Source organism: Lacerta agilis, chromosome 7 (genome assembly GCF_009819535.1).
Source record: "Lacerta agilis isolate rLacAgi1 chromosome 7, rLacAgi1.pri, whole genome shotgun sequence".
In the NCBI taxonomy this organism is placed as follows: Eukaryota; Metazoa; Chordata; class Lepidosauria; order Squamata; family Lacertidae; genus Lacerta; species Lacerta agilis.
In genome coordinates this window covers 64,623,456-64,644,625 of record NC_046318.1, presented here as the reverse complement: position 1 = coordinate 64,644,625, position 21,170 = coordinate 64,623,456, and the positions used below count along the sequence as shown (strand labels likewise).

The 21,170-nt window shown below is 40.5% G+C and overlaps 1 protein-coding gene across 2 annotated transcripts; it reads left to right on the top strand.

The window, feature by feature from the left end:
• The first annotated feature begins 3,337 nt into the window (after nt 1-3,337).
• Nucleotides 3,338-19,623, top strand: ANKRD46 (ankyrin repeat domain 46). Of its 2 annotated transcripts, XM_033155672.1 has the most exons (5): nt 3,338-3,389; nt 7,487-7,589; nt 11,462-11,798; nt 15,013-15,171; nt 18,605-19,622. In XM_033155672.1, exons 3-5 carry the CDS (start codon nt 11,488-11,490, stop codon nt 18,819-18,821), a joined length of 687 nt encoding a protein of 228 aa, XP_033011563.1. In that variant the 5' UTR covers nt 3,338-3,389; nt 7,487-7,589; nt 11,462-11,487; the 3' UTR covers nt 18,822-19,622. The 2 variants fall into 2 exon arrangements, with proteins under 2 accessions (XP_033011563.1, XP_033011562.1); XM_033155671.1 differs by lacking the exons at nt 3,338-3,389; nt 7,487-7,589 and adding an exon at nt 8,055-8,154 and having other exon boundaries at nt 18,605-19,623.
• Nucleotides 19,624-21,170: the final 1,547 nt, after the last annotated feature.

Sequence of the window (21,170 nt, the reverse complement as noted above, 5' to 3'; positions counted from 1 at the left end):
TTTAAAAAAAACATCAGTTAGCTGCTCCTGGGAACCAGAATTCGTTATAATGGAAAGACTGTAAATATTTTGCACATATATTTCATTTTATTATAAAAATGTACAGGACCTTTAAAAAATGGGAAACATATCACATATCTTGGATCACAGTAACACCTTTTAAAATCTTTGACATTAAGCAGTTAATCTTTGGCCTCTGGAATGTTTACCATTGTTCTGTTCCATGGGATACAAACTCTCTCCCCACAGGTCTTCAGCTTAATGATAAATTACAGAATGCCACTGAATTTGTGGTAAGGTCTTCCTTTGTACAAAGTACATCATCTTACAATGATCCCTGCTTCCCTCCAGTACCTGTTTAAATGCAGATTTTCATCCAACATGTCTTTGATTATCTCCACCCGTTCCTGCATCCCAACTGTGCGCTGACTACTGGAATAATTACCCTCAGGACTGTTAGGAATGCTCCATTTTTAACTACTCCAACATAATGCAATTTTTGTCTCTTTTTGTTGTTGTTAACCTACTATGTTTTGTATGAGTGTTTTTTTAAAAAAAAGATATGCAAGGTGGGAGATAACTTGTGGTAAACAACCTGTGATTATGTTAAATATAAGCACTGTGAAATTATTATTACTGTCGTTATTTCCCCCCCCAAAAAAATACACTTCTTACAAAGCTAAAAATACTGTGGACACCAGGTGTCACCTACTACAACTCCCATAATCCCTGGTTATTGGCACCAGGTTGGGGGAGGCTACATTAGATCATCTTTTGTCTCTCCACTGCTGAATAGTTGACAGACTCAGGCAACTAGTGGAGGTGCAAAGTTGGAAAAGTTGCCTTATGGGCTAATCATAGAATTGTAGAGTTGAAAAGGACCCTATGGTGGTGGACGTGCCCGAAAGTAAAAGACTTATGGGAGAAGATTTATAATGAATTGAAAAAGGTGTTGAAAAACACATTTAGTAAGAAACCAGAAGACTTTTTACTGGGTATCTTAAACCATGAAATCCCAAGAGAAGATAGAACAGTCTTTATGTATGCCACGACAGCAGCAAGAATTTTACTGGCAAAAAACTGGAAGACAGAAGAAATACCAACAATAGAAGAATGGCAGATGAAAATGATGGACCATATGGAGCTTGCTGAACTGACCGGGAAACTCCAAGACCAGAGGGACAACGCGGTGGAGAAAGATTGGAAGAAATTTAAAGTATATTTTTAAAATTATGTTAATATTAGTATTTAATATAAGCAGGAAGATTAAATAGGCAGAAGATATAGAAGTTAGATAAGGTGTAGTAATAAATAAATGAATGTAATGTTAAAGCTAGTAGATAAGAAATGATGAATAGGGTTATAACATGAGAATACAAAAAGATTTTTTTTACTAAAGATGATTTTTAATGAACGCAGCTAGAGAAGATGAGAGGAAGTCAACCTACAATGATATAAAAGATAGATAGATAGATGTAAGTGTTTTTGTTTAATTGTTTAATATTTGGTTGTAATGTTTATTTTTATTGTTGTTTGTTTTGCATTGTTTGTTCTTATTGTTGAAAAATTAATAAATTTTTGAAAGAAAAGGACAGGACCCTATGGTCATCTAGTCAAATTCCCTGCAATGAAGGCATCTCAACACATGGCCTGGATGGCTCAGTTGGCTAGTGTGGTGCTGGTAACACCAAGGTTGCAGGTTTGATCCCTGTATGAGGCAGTTGCATATTCCTGCATTGCAGGGGGCTGGACTAGATGATACTCGGGATCCCTTCCAACTCAAAAATTATGAGATTCTATCCAATATTTGAAATCCTATTGGCCCTTGCCTAGCTTTGCAAATATGCTAGAGGCGACATAGTCTTGTGTTAGACAACCAGTGCGGATGCTAGGGGCAGGTGAAACAGCGTTTGGGAAGTGCTAGAAGATGTACGGAATCAGGCACTGGCAAACACTCCTTTTGCAAACCTACCTGGAGAGGTTGGGGATCCAACCTGCAATATATGCGAAGCATGTTATCTACCACCGAGCTAATCTCGCCTCTCACTAGACACTGGGGGTGGGGGTCTGCTGATGCATAACGTTTCTCCATCAGCCAGCCCGTGAGGGGCGCTGCTGGATCGATCTCGCTTTGCCGGATGCTCTCTTTTCTCTGCTCCACGTCATTTCGCTCCCTGAGTCAGGCAGCGCTGAAAACCCAAGCGGCTATGGTCTCAGCTGTTTTTGCGCACAGTAATGGTCCGCAATCGACGCTGCAAGAATCCACGTACAGGTCATTGGGACTTCATAGGAGCCAATGTGGTACCCAGAATAAGGAAGGGTGCTTAAAGAAGCTCGTATCCTTGATTATTTTTTTTTTAAATTAAGCATGCCTGCTGTCTCTCCGATTGTGTGTGTGTGTGTGTCTCACACAAACATAGGGCGGGGCGGGGGAATTGGACAGATACGACAACACTCCTTTTTCCCCAGGGTTAATTTAAAACCATTCTGTGTACAGCAATAAAAGGTTCCAGTAAGAAACCCCATGGTAGCTGAACAGACTTTAATCCCCAAGAAACCAACTACCCTACACTTCCCTTAAAAAACACCCCAGAAATGTGTGTGTGTGTTTAACTCCATACATAAAATAAACTCCAGAAGCCATTGGGGGCTCTCATCTAATTGGCAAAATAACGTGGTGGAAGTGAGCAACCTATTCTGCCTTGGTCAAATCCCACCGGGAATACTGTGTCCAGTTCTGGGCACCACAATTTAAGAAGAATTTTGACAAGCTGAAAAGAGTGACCAAGATGATCAGGGGTTTGGAAAGCAAGCCTTTTGAGGAATGGCTGAGGGAGCTGGGGAGATTTAGCCTAGAAAAAAAAGAGACGGAGAGGAGATATGATAGCCATCTCCCTATATGGAAAGAACCGTCACAGGAAAAATGGGAGCAAGCTTGTTTTCTCATGTTCCGGAGATTCCGACTAAACATCAGGAAGAACTTTGACTGTAAGAGCTGTTTGACAATGGAAGGCGGTGGAGGTTTTTAAGCAGAGACTGGATGGCCATCCGGTACGGGTGCTTTAGTTGAGATTCCTGCCTCGCAAGGGGGTCGGACTAGATGACCCTCGAGGTCCTTTCCAACACTGCAATTCTGTTTCTCTTCTTCAAAGCAGGAGAAAGGCGCCTTGTTCCGTTCTAACCCTTCGAGCGCCAGCATTTGATACCAAAGCGCTTCTCTCCCCTCCGAGAGGCGAGTTCCATGAACTGCAACCGGGAACCGGAAGAACGAGGCAAGGTCGGGCTCCCTTTCGCGAGGGCGTCTCTACCTCTTTGTTGCAACCGGGGCCTGGTTTCTGGCGGTTGGGAGGAGGCAGCAGCAGCAGCTGACGACGGCCTTCGAGAGCGAGGTAGGGGCGAAAGAGCTGGGGCGAGGCGGCGCCCGCCTTCTCGGTGGGCCGCAGCTGGTGGCGAGGAAGAAAGCGGTGCTTTGTTGCCTCAGGCCCTTGAGCACTGGTGGCCGTGAGGGGAAGGCGGGGAAGAATAAGAATTGCCAGAGATTTAATAGATGCGGGTTCGCCTGAGGGGCTCCAGCTTGGGGGGGGGGGGGGAGCGGAGCCGCCTCTGCGGAAGGAGGTATGGGGGGTCCCGTGTCATCACTACAGGTGGCGGGTTAGGGGCGTGGCCCAATCCTGGGCCCGCCCCTTTTTAGAGTGTGCTGCCACGCGCGGGGATTAAACAGGTGAAGCTGTCGTCGTCGTCCCCCGCCAGGGCCGGATTTAGGTTTGATGGGGCCCTAAGCTACTGAAGGTAATGGGGCCCTTTATATGTCCAGCTGTCCTTTGTCAACAACAAATTATCGCTGTTTTTTGTGTTGAGTGTATGCTATGTGGTCATTTATGGACCTAATGGGTATCTAAAGCCATTTGCACATAACAAAAGGCTAGCAGGCGGGACTTATTATTTACATCATAGGAGCCTACACAACACAAAACACTGTTGCTGTATGTAGGTTTCATTTTATTTGTTTTTAATCTTGTATTTTGGAAATGTACATCCAGGTTTTGTTTTTTCTTTTAATTTTTTTTTGGGGGGGGGCAAGAATGTGGGGCCCTAAGCTATAGCTTGTTTAGCTTCTACGTAAATCCGGCACGGGAGAAGCGGGGATAAATTCACCTTGCAGCTGTCAAAAAAAGAAGTGTGCATGCACACGAAAGCTCATACCAAAAACAAATTTAGTTGGTCTCTAAGGTGCTACTGGAAGGAATTTTTTTTTAATTATTTTGTTTCAACTACAGCAGACCAACACGGCTACCTACCTGTATCTCAGAAAAAGAGGTTTGAGTTTGTTTTGCTTATCACAGAATGGTCAAGTTGGAAGGGACCACGAGGGTCTTCTAGTCTGACCTCCTTGCTATGGAGGCCTAGGTGCCAACTCATGGGGCCGAGGTGAGGTCCTTCACCCACCCACACCCACTGCAGTAAAATATTTGAGGGGGCTGACCCCCCTCCCCACAAAGTTCATGTGCATTGCAATTCAAATGGTGTGTCATGTGATCGATTACGCAGGGCAGCCCTCCCCCCATATTTTATTCAAGTTGGTAAGAATTCAGAGTCACTTTCTCTTTCTTTCATCCCCTTTACTGTCGCCTTTGAAAAGGCAAATTATATATTAACATTTAATATAATTTTGTGCAAGAGCAGGTCTGCACAAAAGATGGTTGTTTAAAAAAAGAAATGTAAATGTGCTTTCAGCAACAACTAACTGGTGGGGAAAGGGCAGGCTGCATCCTTTCCTTTGGGATGATGTAAACAAAATGAAAGTAGGGGTTTGTGGCAATAGATGGCACTCAGCCAAATGTCACGTCTAAAAAACCTAGTGATGTGAGGTGAGAATATACTCTGGAGAGTATTCTTGAGAATGAGAATTTTCTCGAGAAAATTCTCTCGAGAAAATTCTCTGCTAGAAAATTCTTCGGAGGATATTCTCCACAAACTGTAAATTCTAATGTAAGAAGCAGTTTTACAACCCACATTTAAAAAAATCTAGTAAATAATAAGTCAAGCTGTGATATTGCCAGTGTAAGTAATGAATAATGAATTTTTTGATCCAGTTACATTACTGGGCATTGTGTCATTCACCATTGGCAGTTCTGAAATGTGAGTTACAGTAAACTTTTTTTTTTTAGTTTTAAAAATGCTATTCATTTAATTTGATGAATATTTGAATTCGTATGTATTTCAACTATATGTAATAGCCTTTTTTCTATTTTGGTGTGATCTTATTCTTAGCAGTCCTTGGCCATACAGTGTGATTCCCTCCCCCCCCCCAAAGTAGCTTTAATGCTTTATACACTTAAGTATCTAGGCCATGGGTAGGCAAACTAAGTTCCGGGGGCCAGATCTAGCCCAAACGCCTTCTCAATCCGGCCCATGAATGGTCTGGGAATCAGCGTGTTTTTACATGAGTAGAATGTGTGCTTTTATTTAAAATGCATCTCTGGGTTATTTGTGGAGCATAGGAATTCGTTCATTTCCCCCCCAAAAAATATTGTCTGCCCCCATACAAGGTCTGAGGGACAGTGGACCGGCCCCCTGCTGAAAAGGTTTGCTGACCCCTTACCTGAGCCTATACAATTATGTGTAACAGCATGTGAGGTGGCCTTGATTTAAACAGTTGGCGTTTCTATATTTTTATTTAGTGCCAGTAACTGGTTTTTGCAGTGCCATTCAATGGTACAAGGTGCCATTTACAAGAGATTGACATATTGAAATATATTATCATATAATGATAATAAATTTAATGTTAATGACTTCTTTTTTATATGTATGCATGTAGTTTTGTTTATCAAGCTGTGTTTTAGTCACCGAAACAGTTATTAAGTGTTAGAGCTATCAGAAGCACAAGTTAACCTATTATTGAATGTACTTGTATCTAACCTTAACATGCTAATTGTATTTTTTGACTTGTCCTATAACATGTACATGTTTTAATGGAAGAATAAAATATGATTTAACTACTGAGTTTCCTTATACCAAACCTTAACATGACAATTACTGGTGCCATCACCTTAGATTGCATTAAAATGAATATTCTCCTATTTTAAATGAAAATTCTCTAATCTCATTAATCGAGAATATTATCCAAAAGATTAATCTCAAGAATTTAACATTACTAAAAAAAAACAAAAAAAAAACAAAAACCACACATTGTGCTTCCGCACATCCACAGTCAGAATAAGATTCAATTTTATATTGGAATTTCTTCCCTTATCAAATTATCTATGGAACAAATTTTGTGCAGGGTGGAGTGTACACTGCCACCTGAATGAGGAGGATATAATACAGATATCACTAAAATAAAATATAGACATAAGCAGCTTTAGGTCCTCATTAAAGTAAGCACTCAGTCTGAGCTTAGAGTATGTTGTTGTTGTTGTTGTTCAGTCGTTCAGTCGTGTCCGACTCTTCGTGACCCCATGAACCAGAGCATGCCAGGCACGCCTATCCTTCACTGCCTCTCGCAGTTTGGCCAAACTCATGTTAGTAGCTTCGAGAACACTGTCCAACCATCTCATCCTCTGTCGTCCCCTTCTCCTTGTGCCCTCCATCTTTCCCAACATCAGGGTCTTTTCTAGGGAGTCTTCTCTTCTCATGAGGTGGCCAAAGTACTGGAGCCTCAACTTCAGGATCTGTCCTTCTAGTGAGCACTCAGGGCTGATTTCTTTAAGAATGGATAGGTTTGATCTTTTTGCAGTCCATGGGACTCTCAAGAGTCTCCTCCAGCACCATAATTCAAAAGCATCAATTCTTCGGCGATCAGCCTTCTTTATGGTCCAGCTCTCACTTCCGTACATTACTACTGGGAAAACCATAGCTTTAACTATACGGACCTTTGTCGGCAAGGTGATGTCTTTGCTTTTTAAGATGCTGTCTAGGTTTGTCATTGTTTTTTAGAGTATGTGCAGATTACTAAACTCAGTTTTTAGAAACAGAATAATTACATGAGTAAACATTGTATATTCAACATGAGATCTATATAGAGGCAGTTTGGTGTGTCATCCTACACACACACACACACACACACGTTAGTACCTTACTTGGAAAGCAATGGATTTCAGACTCCCTACCATTGTTAAACCTTTTTCCACTCTCATTTGTCTAGTGAGGGACTTCAGCGCTTTGCAGAGAGTGTCTAGAGACAAGCCTAGGTTCAGACAACATGCTAAACCAAACCAGGTCTTCACTTGTAGCAGTGCAGGAATTTGGGAGGAGTGCAATGGTATCGATTTCCTCTCTCAGAACACCCACATATTTCTGCTAATATGTTGTTTAGATTAGCATAATATGCAGCTGAAATGGCATCTCTGATTAGTAGATTTTGCTAGAAATTCTGTGCTTGGAGAAATGTAAAATAACATTACATTTCTAGGTGTATTGTCCTCAGTTTAAAACTTACTGGGGAATACTGAGCTCTACTTGGTAAGACTCTTCTGTTCTATTACAGGTTTGTACTGGACCACAAAATATGTGATTAGAACGAATGTTAACAACCTTGTGAGTAGACCACACTTACCTACTGAAGACAGGACTTGATATTTTCTTAATAAGTGAGTATTTAAGATATGATCTTTACTACTTAATCACTTCAGCATCTCAGTCTGTAATTCTAGTTTGCAGCAAATTTGTGACTGACCTCTGAAAGAGGAAAATTCATCTTCAGCAGGGTGAGCCTGTAAGCATCTAGAAATTAGGACAGTTGTTTTGCAAAGATGTGATGAAGCCAGAGTTGGGCTTCTTCAGATTTTGGCTGGGAATTAGGCCAGAAAGCCTGACTGGCTTTGAATGAGCACCCCCAGTTGTGTAGCTCATTAGAGTTCTTAACAGTGGGCTCAGTCATACTGTATTTTACAGTGGATAGTAAGCTTTCTGTACCTCCATTAATTCTCTGTTGCCACATGACATTCTCCTCTAAAACACTCCCTTCCCAGACTTCCTCCCCCCTCCAGATGTTCTCATACCTTCTACTTTTCAGAGCATCCCTGGTATGAGAAAATTTGGATTGAGGAAGTGGAAAGTGTGGGAAGGCAATAATTTGGAGGAGAATGTCATCTGGACAATGGAGAATCTGTGAAAGTACAGGAAGCTTACCATCCACATTAAATGACAGCATGGATGAGCCCAGCATCACAGACTGGAAATGAAAGCAGCTTTATGTGCTTAGTTTTTGTTCTTCCAGATATAATGGAAGCAGCTGCTACTCTAGAAGGCACTGGTGATCTCTTACGAATTCTGTCTAGCCCCTTTAGTGAAAACTGTTTAGTTTTCAAAGGAGGCTGAATAGACCACAAACCATTTCTGTAGATGAATAGCACTTACAGAATAATTATGTTCATTTGACATTTATTTATTTCATAAAATTTATACACCGCTTGATTTGGGGGAAATCCCTCAAAGAAGTTTATCACAAATTAGGCAGTAATAGCATCCTTTAGAACCGTACTTTTCACATCTTTCATTTCAGGGTTTGTTTTCTGTATTTGTAGTAAACCATAACTATCTAGAAGGGTTTGGATAAACGCTTTTTGGAATTTTTCAAGGTATAAAATGCAAAGCAACATGATGCTGGAAACACAGCCAGTTGGAACAATTTCAACTACCATCACTCTGTATTAAATTCAGGCTTTCCATTGCCAAGCTAGTTTTATTGTATAGAGAATTTAACTTTCAACTCTTACAGGACATTGATCTTCAGTCAGTGGGTCAGAACCCCCAAGGGGTTTTTTAACAGCTTTGTATAAGAAGGAATTTCAGAAGGTGCAGTGTTTCTTAACTCCCTGCCTGATAAGCTGTGCCAACCAGAATTCAATCTGCCATATTGAATAGGGAACCCTGACTGCCTCCTTTACAGCTGGTTGGTCCTGATAGAAAAGCAGGAAGCTGAATGTGTGTGGTTAAAAAGTTGGAAGTAGCCTCCATTTTTCAGGTTGCAGTTAAGGGTCATAGGCAGGAGTCTGCAATTTTTGACTGGCCTTGCTCAGAGCCTGTTTTCTTAGAAACAAGAAGCAGGGAGAATGTAGGCTTTGGCTGCCGCTTGACTGTGTTTCTCTGAATGGACCCCCCCACACACACACACCTCTTTCTCATTTAGGATATAGAGGCAGGTGTGTGAGGGCTTCAGCCGCTGCTTGGTGGCAAGACTCAGAGATCCTCTGCTGGGCAACAGCTGTAGACGCCTGTCCCCCTCACCTGCCCCTCTCTCCTATGAGATAGAGAGGCAGGAGCACACTGAGTGCTAATGCTCAGAACGCTGCCACTGGGCAGCAGCCAATAAGTCTCTATAGCAGGAAAGGGTGGTGGGCTTGCTGGCTTGACCTGGGGCATGGGGAGCATGCCAGCTTTTCTCCCAGTCTCGGAGCTGGAAATAGAATTGCCACAAAGCTACCAGGTCCCACTCCCACTGCAGCTTCAAAGTTGGGAGGAAACTTGTTGTCACTCAACATGGTCGCCAGAGGGCAGTGCCACACTACAGTTGTTGAAGTCTAGTCATAAGACTAGATTGGGGCATCATAGCTATGTGGAATAACTGCTAAAATTCCAATGGTTGTGAAACAGCTTTAAAAGGGGGGGGGGAGATTGTTGCTTCTGTAAACTTGAAAAGTAAGCATAAAAGAGCAAAGTGTGGGAAGACCCAGTTTATAGAATATTAAAAAACAAACACCAGCTCTTCGCTATATTTGCTTAGAAGAAATAAGCCCAGTTAATTTCAAAGGAACTTGATTTCTACAAGAGTGCTAAGGATCAGAGTCTTTGTGTACAATCAGAATGATCCAAATATTTATTCAGAATTATTGTGTAAAATATACTGGGAATCTTTTTGGAAAATGCTGAGTCCTGAGTATCCAAAATCCATATTTTCCTTTCCATATCCCAATTTTTAACCCTCAAGAAAAATAATTAGATAGTAGAACAACACAGTAGCAGTGGAATTAACACATTAAACAGATTCAGTTGTTCACATGATTCTTATTCTGGTTGTGTAATTGCCTCTCACATTTCCACAGCCTCAACTTGTATTGTTCCACTTTGGGTTGTGTTTTACTGCTTTTCCTTTACTGATACCCAGTTCAGGATACTTGGTGGCCACGGATGTGGTCCACCAAGCACTATTGTTACATAACTTCCATGAATTACAACAGATTTTTATTTATTTATGAGATTCCGTACCTGTCCTTTGTTATAAGGTTCCAGGGTAGGTTACAACAACAGACTGTACAATTGTAGAACTCTCTTTGAAAGGGAATGGAGGTTGCATAGCATACATCTTTAATGGTTTGCTTTTGTTTCTCTGTCTCTACATTGGGCATTTGATGCACATGAGTTGAATGAAATCTTTGTGTAAATGAAATGTATGGTAGAGAAGGTAACATTTAAAGTAAGTCTGAAGGGGCTGATGTATTCAGGGAGGATGGTATTTTAAGCAGAAACACACCACTGCTGCTTTTGTGCTGAAGTTCAAATGTAAATAAGGAACGGATAAATGAGAAATGAAATCGCATTAAGAGAGGTTTTATTTATAGCACGTATAAGAATGTCTCATCTGCATCACTGTCTCTTATCTGGAGACTGCATAATGTATATCCATGTACCCTTCTTCAGTTGGAGGAAACTGGGGTTTTCAAATTTATAATCATTAGCAATATTTGTATATCACCCAGTCATCAATGATCTCTGGGAAATGAACGGTAAAATATTAAAACATGAAGCAAAAACAGAATAAAACTTACCACAAAAACTGAAATACGTAAAACCAGCAATACCCAAGCTATTTAATATGGCAGATTGAAAAGCAGCAACAAATTTTAAAATTAGAATGCCTGGGAAAATAAAAAGTTGCCAGAAGGGGCATAAAATGGGAGCTGGGCAAGCCTCTTTGCAGGGGATCTTTCCTTCCCTCCTGATCACCCTTTATATTCTGAAATTAAGCTGCAGAGGTCAAGGAGATCTCTTCTTAGTAAGGATTTACCAACTGTCTGACATTCATCATAGTGACCTGAACCAACCCTCAGAAGTGAGAGAGTTACTAATCCTTGTAGGGGCGAAAAGGAATAAAAGTGTTCTCCATTCAGAGTGAAATCTGAAGGACTATGGGTGAAATTCATTGTTGTGCTATTGTGAATGTTCTGTCTGCATAAGCACTGCAGCTTGCCAGGGTTTTTTCCTCAATTCCCCCCAAGAGCCAATTTTGAGGGGAGTGGGGATGGACCCTGTTGCATAAGTAGAAATCCTTGTTCAGAGCTTCTGCTGAGGTGACATGTTAGGTGAATCCTGCACTATATGTATACAGTACAATAGTTTGGATCTGACTTCCATGTGACAGTTTTTCTCATTCAGGAAAATAATTGCTTGCTTGAAGTGTTAGCATTGTTTTCACCAGCATGGTCTCACCGTTGGTTTCATTTCATTTCATTTTCAACTACAGGCTTTCTGCATTTCCCAGAAACAGACATGTCCTATGTGTTTGTAAACGATTCTTCACAGACAAATGTGCCTCTGCTGCAGGCTTGCATTGATGGAGATTTTAACTATTCCAAGAGGCTCTTGGAGAGTGGCTTTGACCCAAACATTCGCGACAGCCGTGGCCGAACAGGCCTCCACCTAGCAGCGGCTAGAGGAAACGTAGACATCTGTCAGTTGTTGCATAAATTTGGTGCTGATCTGCTGGCCACTGATTATCAAGGTAACACAGCCCTTCACCTGTGTGGGCATGTGGATACCATTCAATTCCTTGTGTCCAACGGGCTCAAAATAGATATTTGGTAAGTATGCTGAAACCCTGCATCTTGCATTTTTTTTAAAAACAAACTTGTTGCTTGATAATCTACTGTAATAGGCAGATTGGGCCATGCAAGGGAACATGTGAGGGATTTGAGATATGTCAGTTTATTCTGCAGCCTTGCCGGAGTAGAAATTCAGCATAGTTCTGGGCTAATGAGCTGCACAAAAAACAAAAGCTGTTTCAGAGTTGACATAGGAGAAACTGGAAAGGTCTTCAGGTCCATTATTATAGCTTATAATGGATTTGCTTTTCCTCCCCAATGACTGTGTAACATGAGGAACTGTGATTCTCCCACATTATGAGCAATGTTAGAAACTCTGTGTTAGATATATAACACAGATATATAGTGGTGTTAGATATATTAGCTAGGCATCAAATGGCACCCTAAACCTAGGTTACAGTCGACACAACGGAATGTCTATTCGCAAAGGGGTTAGACTAGATCAGTGTTTTTCAACCTTTTTTGGGCAAAGGCACACTTGTTTCATGAAAAAAATCACGAGGCACACCACCATTAGAAAATGTTAAAAAAATTAACTCTGTGCCTATATTGACTATATATAAAGTAATTTTTCAATTTTTCCCATGGCACACCAGGCAACATCTCGCGGCACACTAGTGTGCCACGGAACAGTGGTTGAAAAACACTGGACTAGATGACCCTCTGGTTCCCTTCCAACACTACAATTCTATGATTCTATGATTTCAACTACATTGCTTAACTGTTGACTTTTACAACAATTCACTTGTCCCAGTATGCAAGAAGGAGAAACACACATGGTGGAAATGGAAATGGGTATTAACTATGGACTAAGACAGAGGTTTATAAACTCTGGTTTGTGGGTTTCTTTTTTATTTTTTTAATAATAATTTTTATTCATTTTATCTAATATAACAAAACAAACACACAACAACAAAAGCAAAACATAACATAAACAGTTAAACACAACAATAAAATATACAATTTTTATCTAATTTTCTTAACATCTTAATGGGACTTCCTCCAGTCTTCCCTTCCTGGTTTCCATTTTAACTCCTATTTTAAGCAGGTTCATCTTCATATTTAATTTTCCTACCTCTTATTATCCATTTAATCAATTATTCATTTTATAACCCGTTCTTGCCTATTTTCTTAACTATCATATTTATTTTACCCCATCCTTTTTTTCTACTATTACTAGTGCTTCCAGGAACCCCTAGGTATATCCTCTGAATTTCTTATCTTAAACCTTGAAATCATATATTCATTAACTTTTATAATTTTCCAATTTTCTGACTCCCCCACCTCCCCCTCCCAGTCTCGCAATTCCGCTGACAGATCATATTCATTTTTCATTTTGCTGGCCTGTGGAAAGGCTGCAGCTCAATCAAATATATGTGTACTCTTACTTTATCTGATGTGATGATGGAGGACTAAGACTCCCAACAAGGGGTCCATGATTTGCATGGCAGTGCAGAAACATAAATCGTGCATCTTTTGCTGCGCATGAGTCTACTGGCTTGATGGAGATGTCATTTGCTAACCTGGCGCCCAGAGATCTCCACATAGTCACAATTGGACCAGCGCCAGTAACAAAACACACCTGGCATCTGGGGAATTTCGAATGCTGATTATGAGGATGGTTTCCTCAGTACCACTGCCTCTTATTGATGGTTGCTTCCACTGTCATAAGCCCCCTCCATGGAAGGTAAAAGGACTAACTGTACTGCATGTTGTGGTGGCACCATGGAAGCGGTATCAGGCAGAGATTATTTCCAGTGCCTTCCATGCGATACTGTCAGATGAGCACTTGCGCACCTGACAAAGGAATAATGTCTATGGTCATAGGTGGTGTTGGTGTTCTGATACAGATCCTTAATGTGGAGATGAAGAATGGAGTCATCTCAAAATAACTGGCCTCATTTCACGACTTGCTGGTTTCAGTGTAAAGAAAAAAGTGTCCCCCAGTTCTTTTTCATTGCTGTGGATAACATTGTTTTCCAGCATTCACCTTACCTGCTCCCAGAGCTTGTGATTCAGACTTTTCTCTGAAATACTGCATATTTGCTCTGCCAGGCTCCCAGCATCTGTCAATGCCAGTGCCCGGACAGAAGCACTTAATTTACTGAATAAATAAACACATTTAACAATTGTCCCAGAATGGTTTCTTGTTTGAACTATCTGCTCACATTTCCTTATTGTCGGAAAACTGTTGTTTTTATCTTTTGGAGCTGTATTTTGACATTTTATCTTATTGACTTGTATTTGGCTAAGAGATCTAGAGACAGCGCAGTCTTAGTAAGTTCACCTGTACTTTGCATGAATTCAACAAAAATCATCATAATTAACTTTGGGATAGATCCTCTGATAATGCAACAGGAAGCTCTGAAAAAGAATTGGTGCCAGCTATGGTACTGACATATGTGGTACATAAATAAAACAAATCCTTGGTGAGCAAAATTAAGACAACAAAAATACAAGAGGAAAGATATGGGCAGAGCAAAAATGTGATCAAATGCAATTGTGCAGACTTAAAATAAAATAATAAACCTGGATCTTGCAATCCCAAACATTCTCTTAACAATTTGTTTAGGAAAAGTTGCTTTCATTTCCCCATTTCTCCATCCATTGTAAGTATTAAATTCAAAAGAGTTTTTAATAAATAATAAAAATGAAGGAGCTATTTATCTTGTCTACATTGGTGCTTGTTTAGGGAAAAAAAACCTCAAGTAGTAATAAAAACACTGCAATAATGTGCTACTTGAAGGCCACTTGATATGCTTTGCATGCTTACACCTCCAAAAATTGCTTTCATGTGGCAGTTATAACATTGGGAAATTGCTTTCCACCTGTTTCACCTGTCTAAATTGGAGAGATAGTGTTGATGCTGCATCATCCAGATGACTGCCATGCTGCACCTTTGTGTTGATGGAATCTCATGGTAAATGGTTCTGAAATATTACATATCTCCCTCATAATGCAAGGAATGTCCCTAAAAATTGTTGTGATATAGAAGTCATAGAATTGTAGCATTGGAAGAGATCCCGGGGGTCATCTAGTCGAACCTCTTGCAATGCAGGAATCTCAACACGCGGTCCCTCATCTAATTTGAAACCATACTTAGCTTTGCAAATGTGGCAACAGTTTTATTGCATCTATCCATGTTTCAAGTAGAAACAGTTCTGTGAGCTCTTTCTCTCTATGCTTAATATAGCAATCACCAAGGTGCTACACCTCTTGTTCTGGCAAAACGAAGAGGTGTAAATAAAGATGTGATCCGGTTGCTAGAATCTTTGGAGGAGCAAGAAGTGAAAGGATTCAACAGAGGAACTCACTCGAAGCTGGAAACAATGCAGACTGCTGAGAGTGAAAGGTATTGCAAAAAAAACAAACACAAATCAGTATTGTTTACTGGTTCAACATAGCTGAATGAGTTCTCATGTTTGGAGCTTGTTCTGCGTATTCAAAAAGGTCAGGGCTTATTCTAAGCGTTTCCATAGAACCTTTACTCTATGTTTGGGCTTTAGTTTCCAAGTTGATCTTTCAGGTTCTTCGAAAGCTGGACTGCCTGTGTCTTATGTGACTCATGAACTTTGGTAGCCAGCCAAAATCACATATGGTTAGTTCTCAATGAGCCTGTACCATCTCAGATCGCCAGAGGAGGCTCATGTGATCTGACTTCTCCTCCATACCAAAAAACGGAAACCCTAGACATAGAAAACTAGGTGTTGGGGAAAAGGGTTCTAGCTTAACTTTCTCCGTGACATGTTGGAAAACCACGGGCAGAGAGTGATTTTTGTACGGAGGAGCATTCAGTCATGCAAGGACCTGCCTGCATTTTGAAGCGGCCCAGCCCAGCCCAAACTAGGCTGTATTGAGTGGCTTCAGCAGTAGAAAGTCTCTGAGGGTAGTTTCGTGTTCTATATGACAGACCTGCTTTCAGTGTGTCCATTGTGTTCTCTCAATGAACACTGTGTTATTGGAAAGGGAGATACGCTTGTGTAAATCCCAGGCACCTGCTGCAGGTTACATTTGTCTGACTGGTGCTACACACTTTCCATAGTCTTTCTGGGGTAAGCAAGGGAGCTCTCACTTCCACCATCCCTGCTGTTTTGTGCAGATAGGCCCCTTCTCAGCTGCTGGGGGGCAAGTTGAAAATACTATCTATCTTGGAAATGTATGTGCTTCATATTTATAGTGAAGCAGCTGCAACATTGATATGTTCAGGTTTTCATCCTGAAAATTATTGTCAAGTAGAAACTGGGCTAGACTTTTTAATGCCCCTCCCCCAATCCTTATCAACACATTGGGAAAGAGGAGCAAGATCTTTATTCCTTAAACATTTTATGGGTTTTTCCAAGATCCTCTTACGCATCAAGTAAATCAAAACGGTGGTTTTCTTTGCCCGTTCTATAGGAGATGCAGCCCACTTCTTCCATTTAAGAAGTACCTTCAATTCTAATCGAGCTTTCATTTGCAAATCAGCATTGTGCATCTAGTGCATTTAAACTTAATCCATTGCTTCCTTATCCCCTATTTTTTCCCATGAAATGACTTGGCAAAGAAAAATGCCTTATTGAGCTGCAAATATCTAAACAATGTGCTGCCCAGTGTCCCTAGAATTGCTCTACAGTCTTTTAAGTACCATCTTTTTATACAGGACTTCTCATGGCAACAATAGGTATACTTAGGGCTCAAAGATGCATTTACATTTGTACCCTTTGTGGTTTAATAGAAAAATATAAACAGAAGACTGCAATTAGGGTTTGATTCTTTGCCTTGCATTCTATCTCCTTCCTGTTTCTTATTTTACCAAATTAATTGTTTCTCTTTCTCTCATTCTGTTAGCAGTTGAAGCTTGGATTCCCAACTACTCTCACCCTTTTACTCTAGTGTGAAGTATGATTGAAAGCATTTTAACTCTGAGGGTGTGTTCTCCTTGTGTTCTTAGCCTTAGCGAGACCCGTAACTAACGGCCAACCACTGTGTTGGTAGCAACATCTAACAAAAATGCAGCCTGCTTTTCTTAGCAGCAGAAACAACATCTGGGATTCACGTCACTTCCCAAGTTCTTCCAAAATAGCTGGTATTCCAGCACTTCCTACCATTTTAGTGCTGAGAGTTTAATTTGGTGGTAATGGAAAATAACACAGGTGGTTTCTCGGTGAGCCTTTTTCTGTTTTCAAAGAAAGAGGCCTAGTTTGTTTTCAGTAGCCATGTGATCTTTCCACTTAAAATACATCATACCTTTATTTAACCTCTATAGTGGTTATAGATTAACAGGTTGAGTTTTAATTAGTAAACATTCCTGTTCTGTGTGAGAGGAGTTGATAACAAGGGTGAAATGGCTGGATTCTGCAGTAGCAAACACACCAAGGTTCTTTACAGGGAAGTAAACGTTTAAAAACAAAAGTAGGGAATTGTATTACAAATATCAGGTGCTTTCTGTCTGTTTCTCCTCTTTCTGAGATCCTGCGCATGTGTTCTGCTATGGAGCAGTTGTGTAGACTGCATAGTGGCAGGTGCAGGCCTAGTCCCCTCACTCCATGACCCTTTACCAAATTTTTAGAAGCGTGTGTGTGCATTTAAGTTTCTAACCTTTTTCCTTTCAGAAGCATAAAGAAAAACCCACACTCTACCCAGTTACTTGGCAAGCGGTATATGTACTCCCACCTTCTGGCCAGTGGATAGCCAAATATTCTCATTCAACTTTCTTTAAAATTCAGGAGGTGCAATTAATACCTTTTTTGTGTATCTTTTATGGCTGATTGCAACCACTATTCCTCCTCCCCTGCTGTTCCTTGGAACCATCTTTAGTGGTGATCCCAGCCAATCAGAAATCAGGTCACTGAATGTGATGAGGTTGCAATACCCTCTCAGACTCTGCCCCCCCCCCCCGCCCACTTGAGATGGCCATAGATTACTGGGGCCCACTAGTCACAAAATGGCGGCACATGGAGGCAGAGTTTGTCATACTCAGCTGGCGATTATTCATAATGATTTTACTGCTATCTAATCTATCTTTGGAAATTTCTTTGCCACAGCATTTTCCTTGTAACAAGGAGTTCCATAACTCAGCTTTCCTCAAGCTAAGTACAGGCATTTGCTGTGCAGGCATTGTGACTCAGCCTCCCCATTTTAGGCAGAATGTGTAGACCTAGAGCATCTAAGTGGAGAAAGCTTTTTCTTTTATATGTTTTCCTTCCCACACCATCACATGCTTCATTGCCCAACTCTTGAAATATCTACTCCCAATTTCACTCTCCACTTGTACCTTATTCCTACCCCCAGTTTTTTTTCATCCCTCCTCATTGGTCCTGTTACATTCACTTCTTTCTCTTGCAATGACATCCCTCAGTTTAATTGCTGAGAGTCTCTTTACACAACCATTGTTTACCACATTTGGTACAGGGCCGCATCTGTGAAGGGAATATCAAACATGTTTCCTTTTAACATGCAGCAGGTCTGTGTCAGTGACGAAGGCTCCTTGTGCAGTGTATTGTGTAATAGCATATGTTTAGTAAAAATGGTTATGCACTTTTGGTTAAACCATAAACAGAATTCACTTAGTGTGGGTTTTTTGGTAGGAAATACCACTGTAACACTCTTGTAGTTTTGGCAAACGCAGCCAACCAAAGTGTGAGGCAGCCTGGTCATATTAATCTGGGCTTTCCACATCCAAAACCCAACCCTAGCTCAGTAAGCCCTTGGCATGTTGCTTGCACAGTTAAGTCAATATTAATGTTCTGCGGTTTGGAGTTTTCGCTTGATGCATTAACCTTAATTCACCTGTGCTCCTTTTATAGTGCAATGGAAAGCCACTCACTTCTCAACCCCAACCTGCAGCAAGGTGAGGGAGTCCTCTCCAGCTTCCGAACCACCTGGCAAGAATTTGTGGAGGACCTTGGCGTCTGGAGGGTGCTGCTCTTGTTGGTGGTCATTGCCTTGCTCTCTCTGGGGATTGCATACTATGTTAGTGGAGTTCTTCCCTTTGTAGAAAACCAGCCCGAACTCCTGCATTAGAGACGACGCAGACAAAGGGTGCCCTTTCCATTCTTTTTATCTTCTCAGTCTGTTTTCTTTGGTGCAGGTGGCAGCGGCTTCATGTATTGTTGTCCTTGACATATATACGTATGTTCCTTTATAAAGAAATCCTTTTGAGCAAGGATGCATTCATTTCGACTAAAGGTAATCCTAAATCAGCTTTCACCAACCTGGCGCCCTCCACATCAGTGCTGGCTGAGGCTGGTGGGCATTGATGTCCAAAGCAGCTTGAGGGCACCAGGGTACCATTCACACCATGCACTGAAGGCACATGGCTTCCCCCATAGAACCCTGGGTACTGGGTTAAAGGTGCTGGAAATTGTAGCTCTTTGGGAGACAAATTATAGTTCCCAGGATTCTTTGGGGGAGCCAGTGATTGTGATGGTGGTGTAAGTGTGCTTTAAATGTATGGTGTGGATGCATGACAGGTTACCGAAGGCTGCCTTAAGCTACCTCTAATGAGTCTTGGCTTTGGGTAAAACATCATTACTAGCACTCCCTACTGATAACATACAAAGGGTATTAAATGCCCGTGAACAGCATGACAAATTGAATAGGAAGATGGATATGGGAGCAAGTCATCACTATTTTATTGGACCACATCTATCCTTGTGGTTGCTTATAGTGTTAACTTTCCACCAGAAATATGCATAGCATAATACAGTACTGCAAGGGCACTTCTTTCATCTAAGGGTGCTTTTTTGTAAAGTGGGCTCACTTCATAACATCATTTCCTTACATTCTACATTATTTGAAATGTCAGTCTTTCTGTTTATTGGTTCAAGGCAATCCACCTAATTAATTTAGAGTGCACAAATATTAATATTAATGACATTAACTTGTTGGTTGTGGATGAAAACATTTTCTGACTTTAAACATGTTGAGTGGGGTTTTTTCCCTATTGGAGAAGCCATTTTTTCTCTCAAAAGCACACAAATAATTTCTAATATGGCATTCATTTGCTGTATAATTCAAAGCATATTTATGTGTGATATGTTAGTCTGTTACATTCTTGTTAGGAGCTAGAAAATAATATTTATCTCATTGTTCCATTAGAAGGCAGGAATGTGAAAAGGTTTATAGTGTTTTTCAGATAGCACTTAAAAGCTAATGCGATGCCTTCTCTGCTAACATGATAACTAACACAACAGAGAGACACTCAAGTGTTTTAACATTTTAATATATGGGATTACCTGAAATCTGTCTCAGTACTATAGTTTTGAAGTCCTTTTACTAATTTATATGAGATGTCATTAATACACTCTTACAAAAATTGTGTAACTATTTGGTAAGTAGTGCAGCTATTTTAAAGGCAATTTGGCAACAGTTTTCTACTAAACAGAACGGGGTGCGTGCTCTTACACACTCAATTGCAAGAGGGAGAATAATGGTTCATTTCTCTGTTTGGTAAGCTACAATCCATGTAAATCCAGATGAGTGAACATAAAATAAGCATTTTTAAACTCAGAAATGGAAGCAAATACTTGGTGAGTACTGGTATATTCAGGGATAAGTGCATTCTCTGTGTTGTTGTTTTCTCTAGCAGAAGTCTGAAGAGAGTGGTTCCCCACGCCCCCCGGCAATGTATATGCATCTAATCTAAATGTTTTCTTGAAGGATTCTTCAGTTAAAGGTAGCAAAAATGGTAAGCACTGCACATGCATGCCAGTTTTGGAATCTTCTTGGTGTGCTGTACCTGATCTGAAAATGATCCAGCCACAGTTAATTGCTTTTAAAGACTCCATTGAGTTTGAAGAGAAAATTAAGCTTGCATTTAATTCTTTCATGGAAAAATCACTGGATCGTTTTTTGATAATATACAACAAATTGAGAAGGCTCCAATACTGGGGTACAAAGTAACTTCTCAACAGTTAATTTGGTGTAGTTATCTGTATTGTTTCACTACAGATTCTCTTTTTATGCTTCTGTAATAAGCTTTAAGTGTATTTTAAGCATGATTAGACGCTCCTCATAAATGTGTATAATCCAACTGTGTGCATGTATATTTTCTGTACTGTTTTAGACCATAATAACCATGCAATCTATGTACTGTCTCTGGATCAGTTCTGCACACTGGATGTTTTGAAATATGTATTGCAGACACAAATATCTGTAGCATTCCTAACTCTAATAAATAGGTTATTAGAACATGGTTGTTTTGACTTTTTAATGAGGTTTTATTCTTATGGCTTTATTATGTTAATGCAGTTAGAAATGAATATAGCAGCTTCCAATCTGGAGGAATCCATAATGCTTCCAGAGTATGTCCTGAATACAGATGAAATGAGACTGCCTGGCTGACACAGTGGGGAAAAAGAACTTGGATCA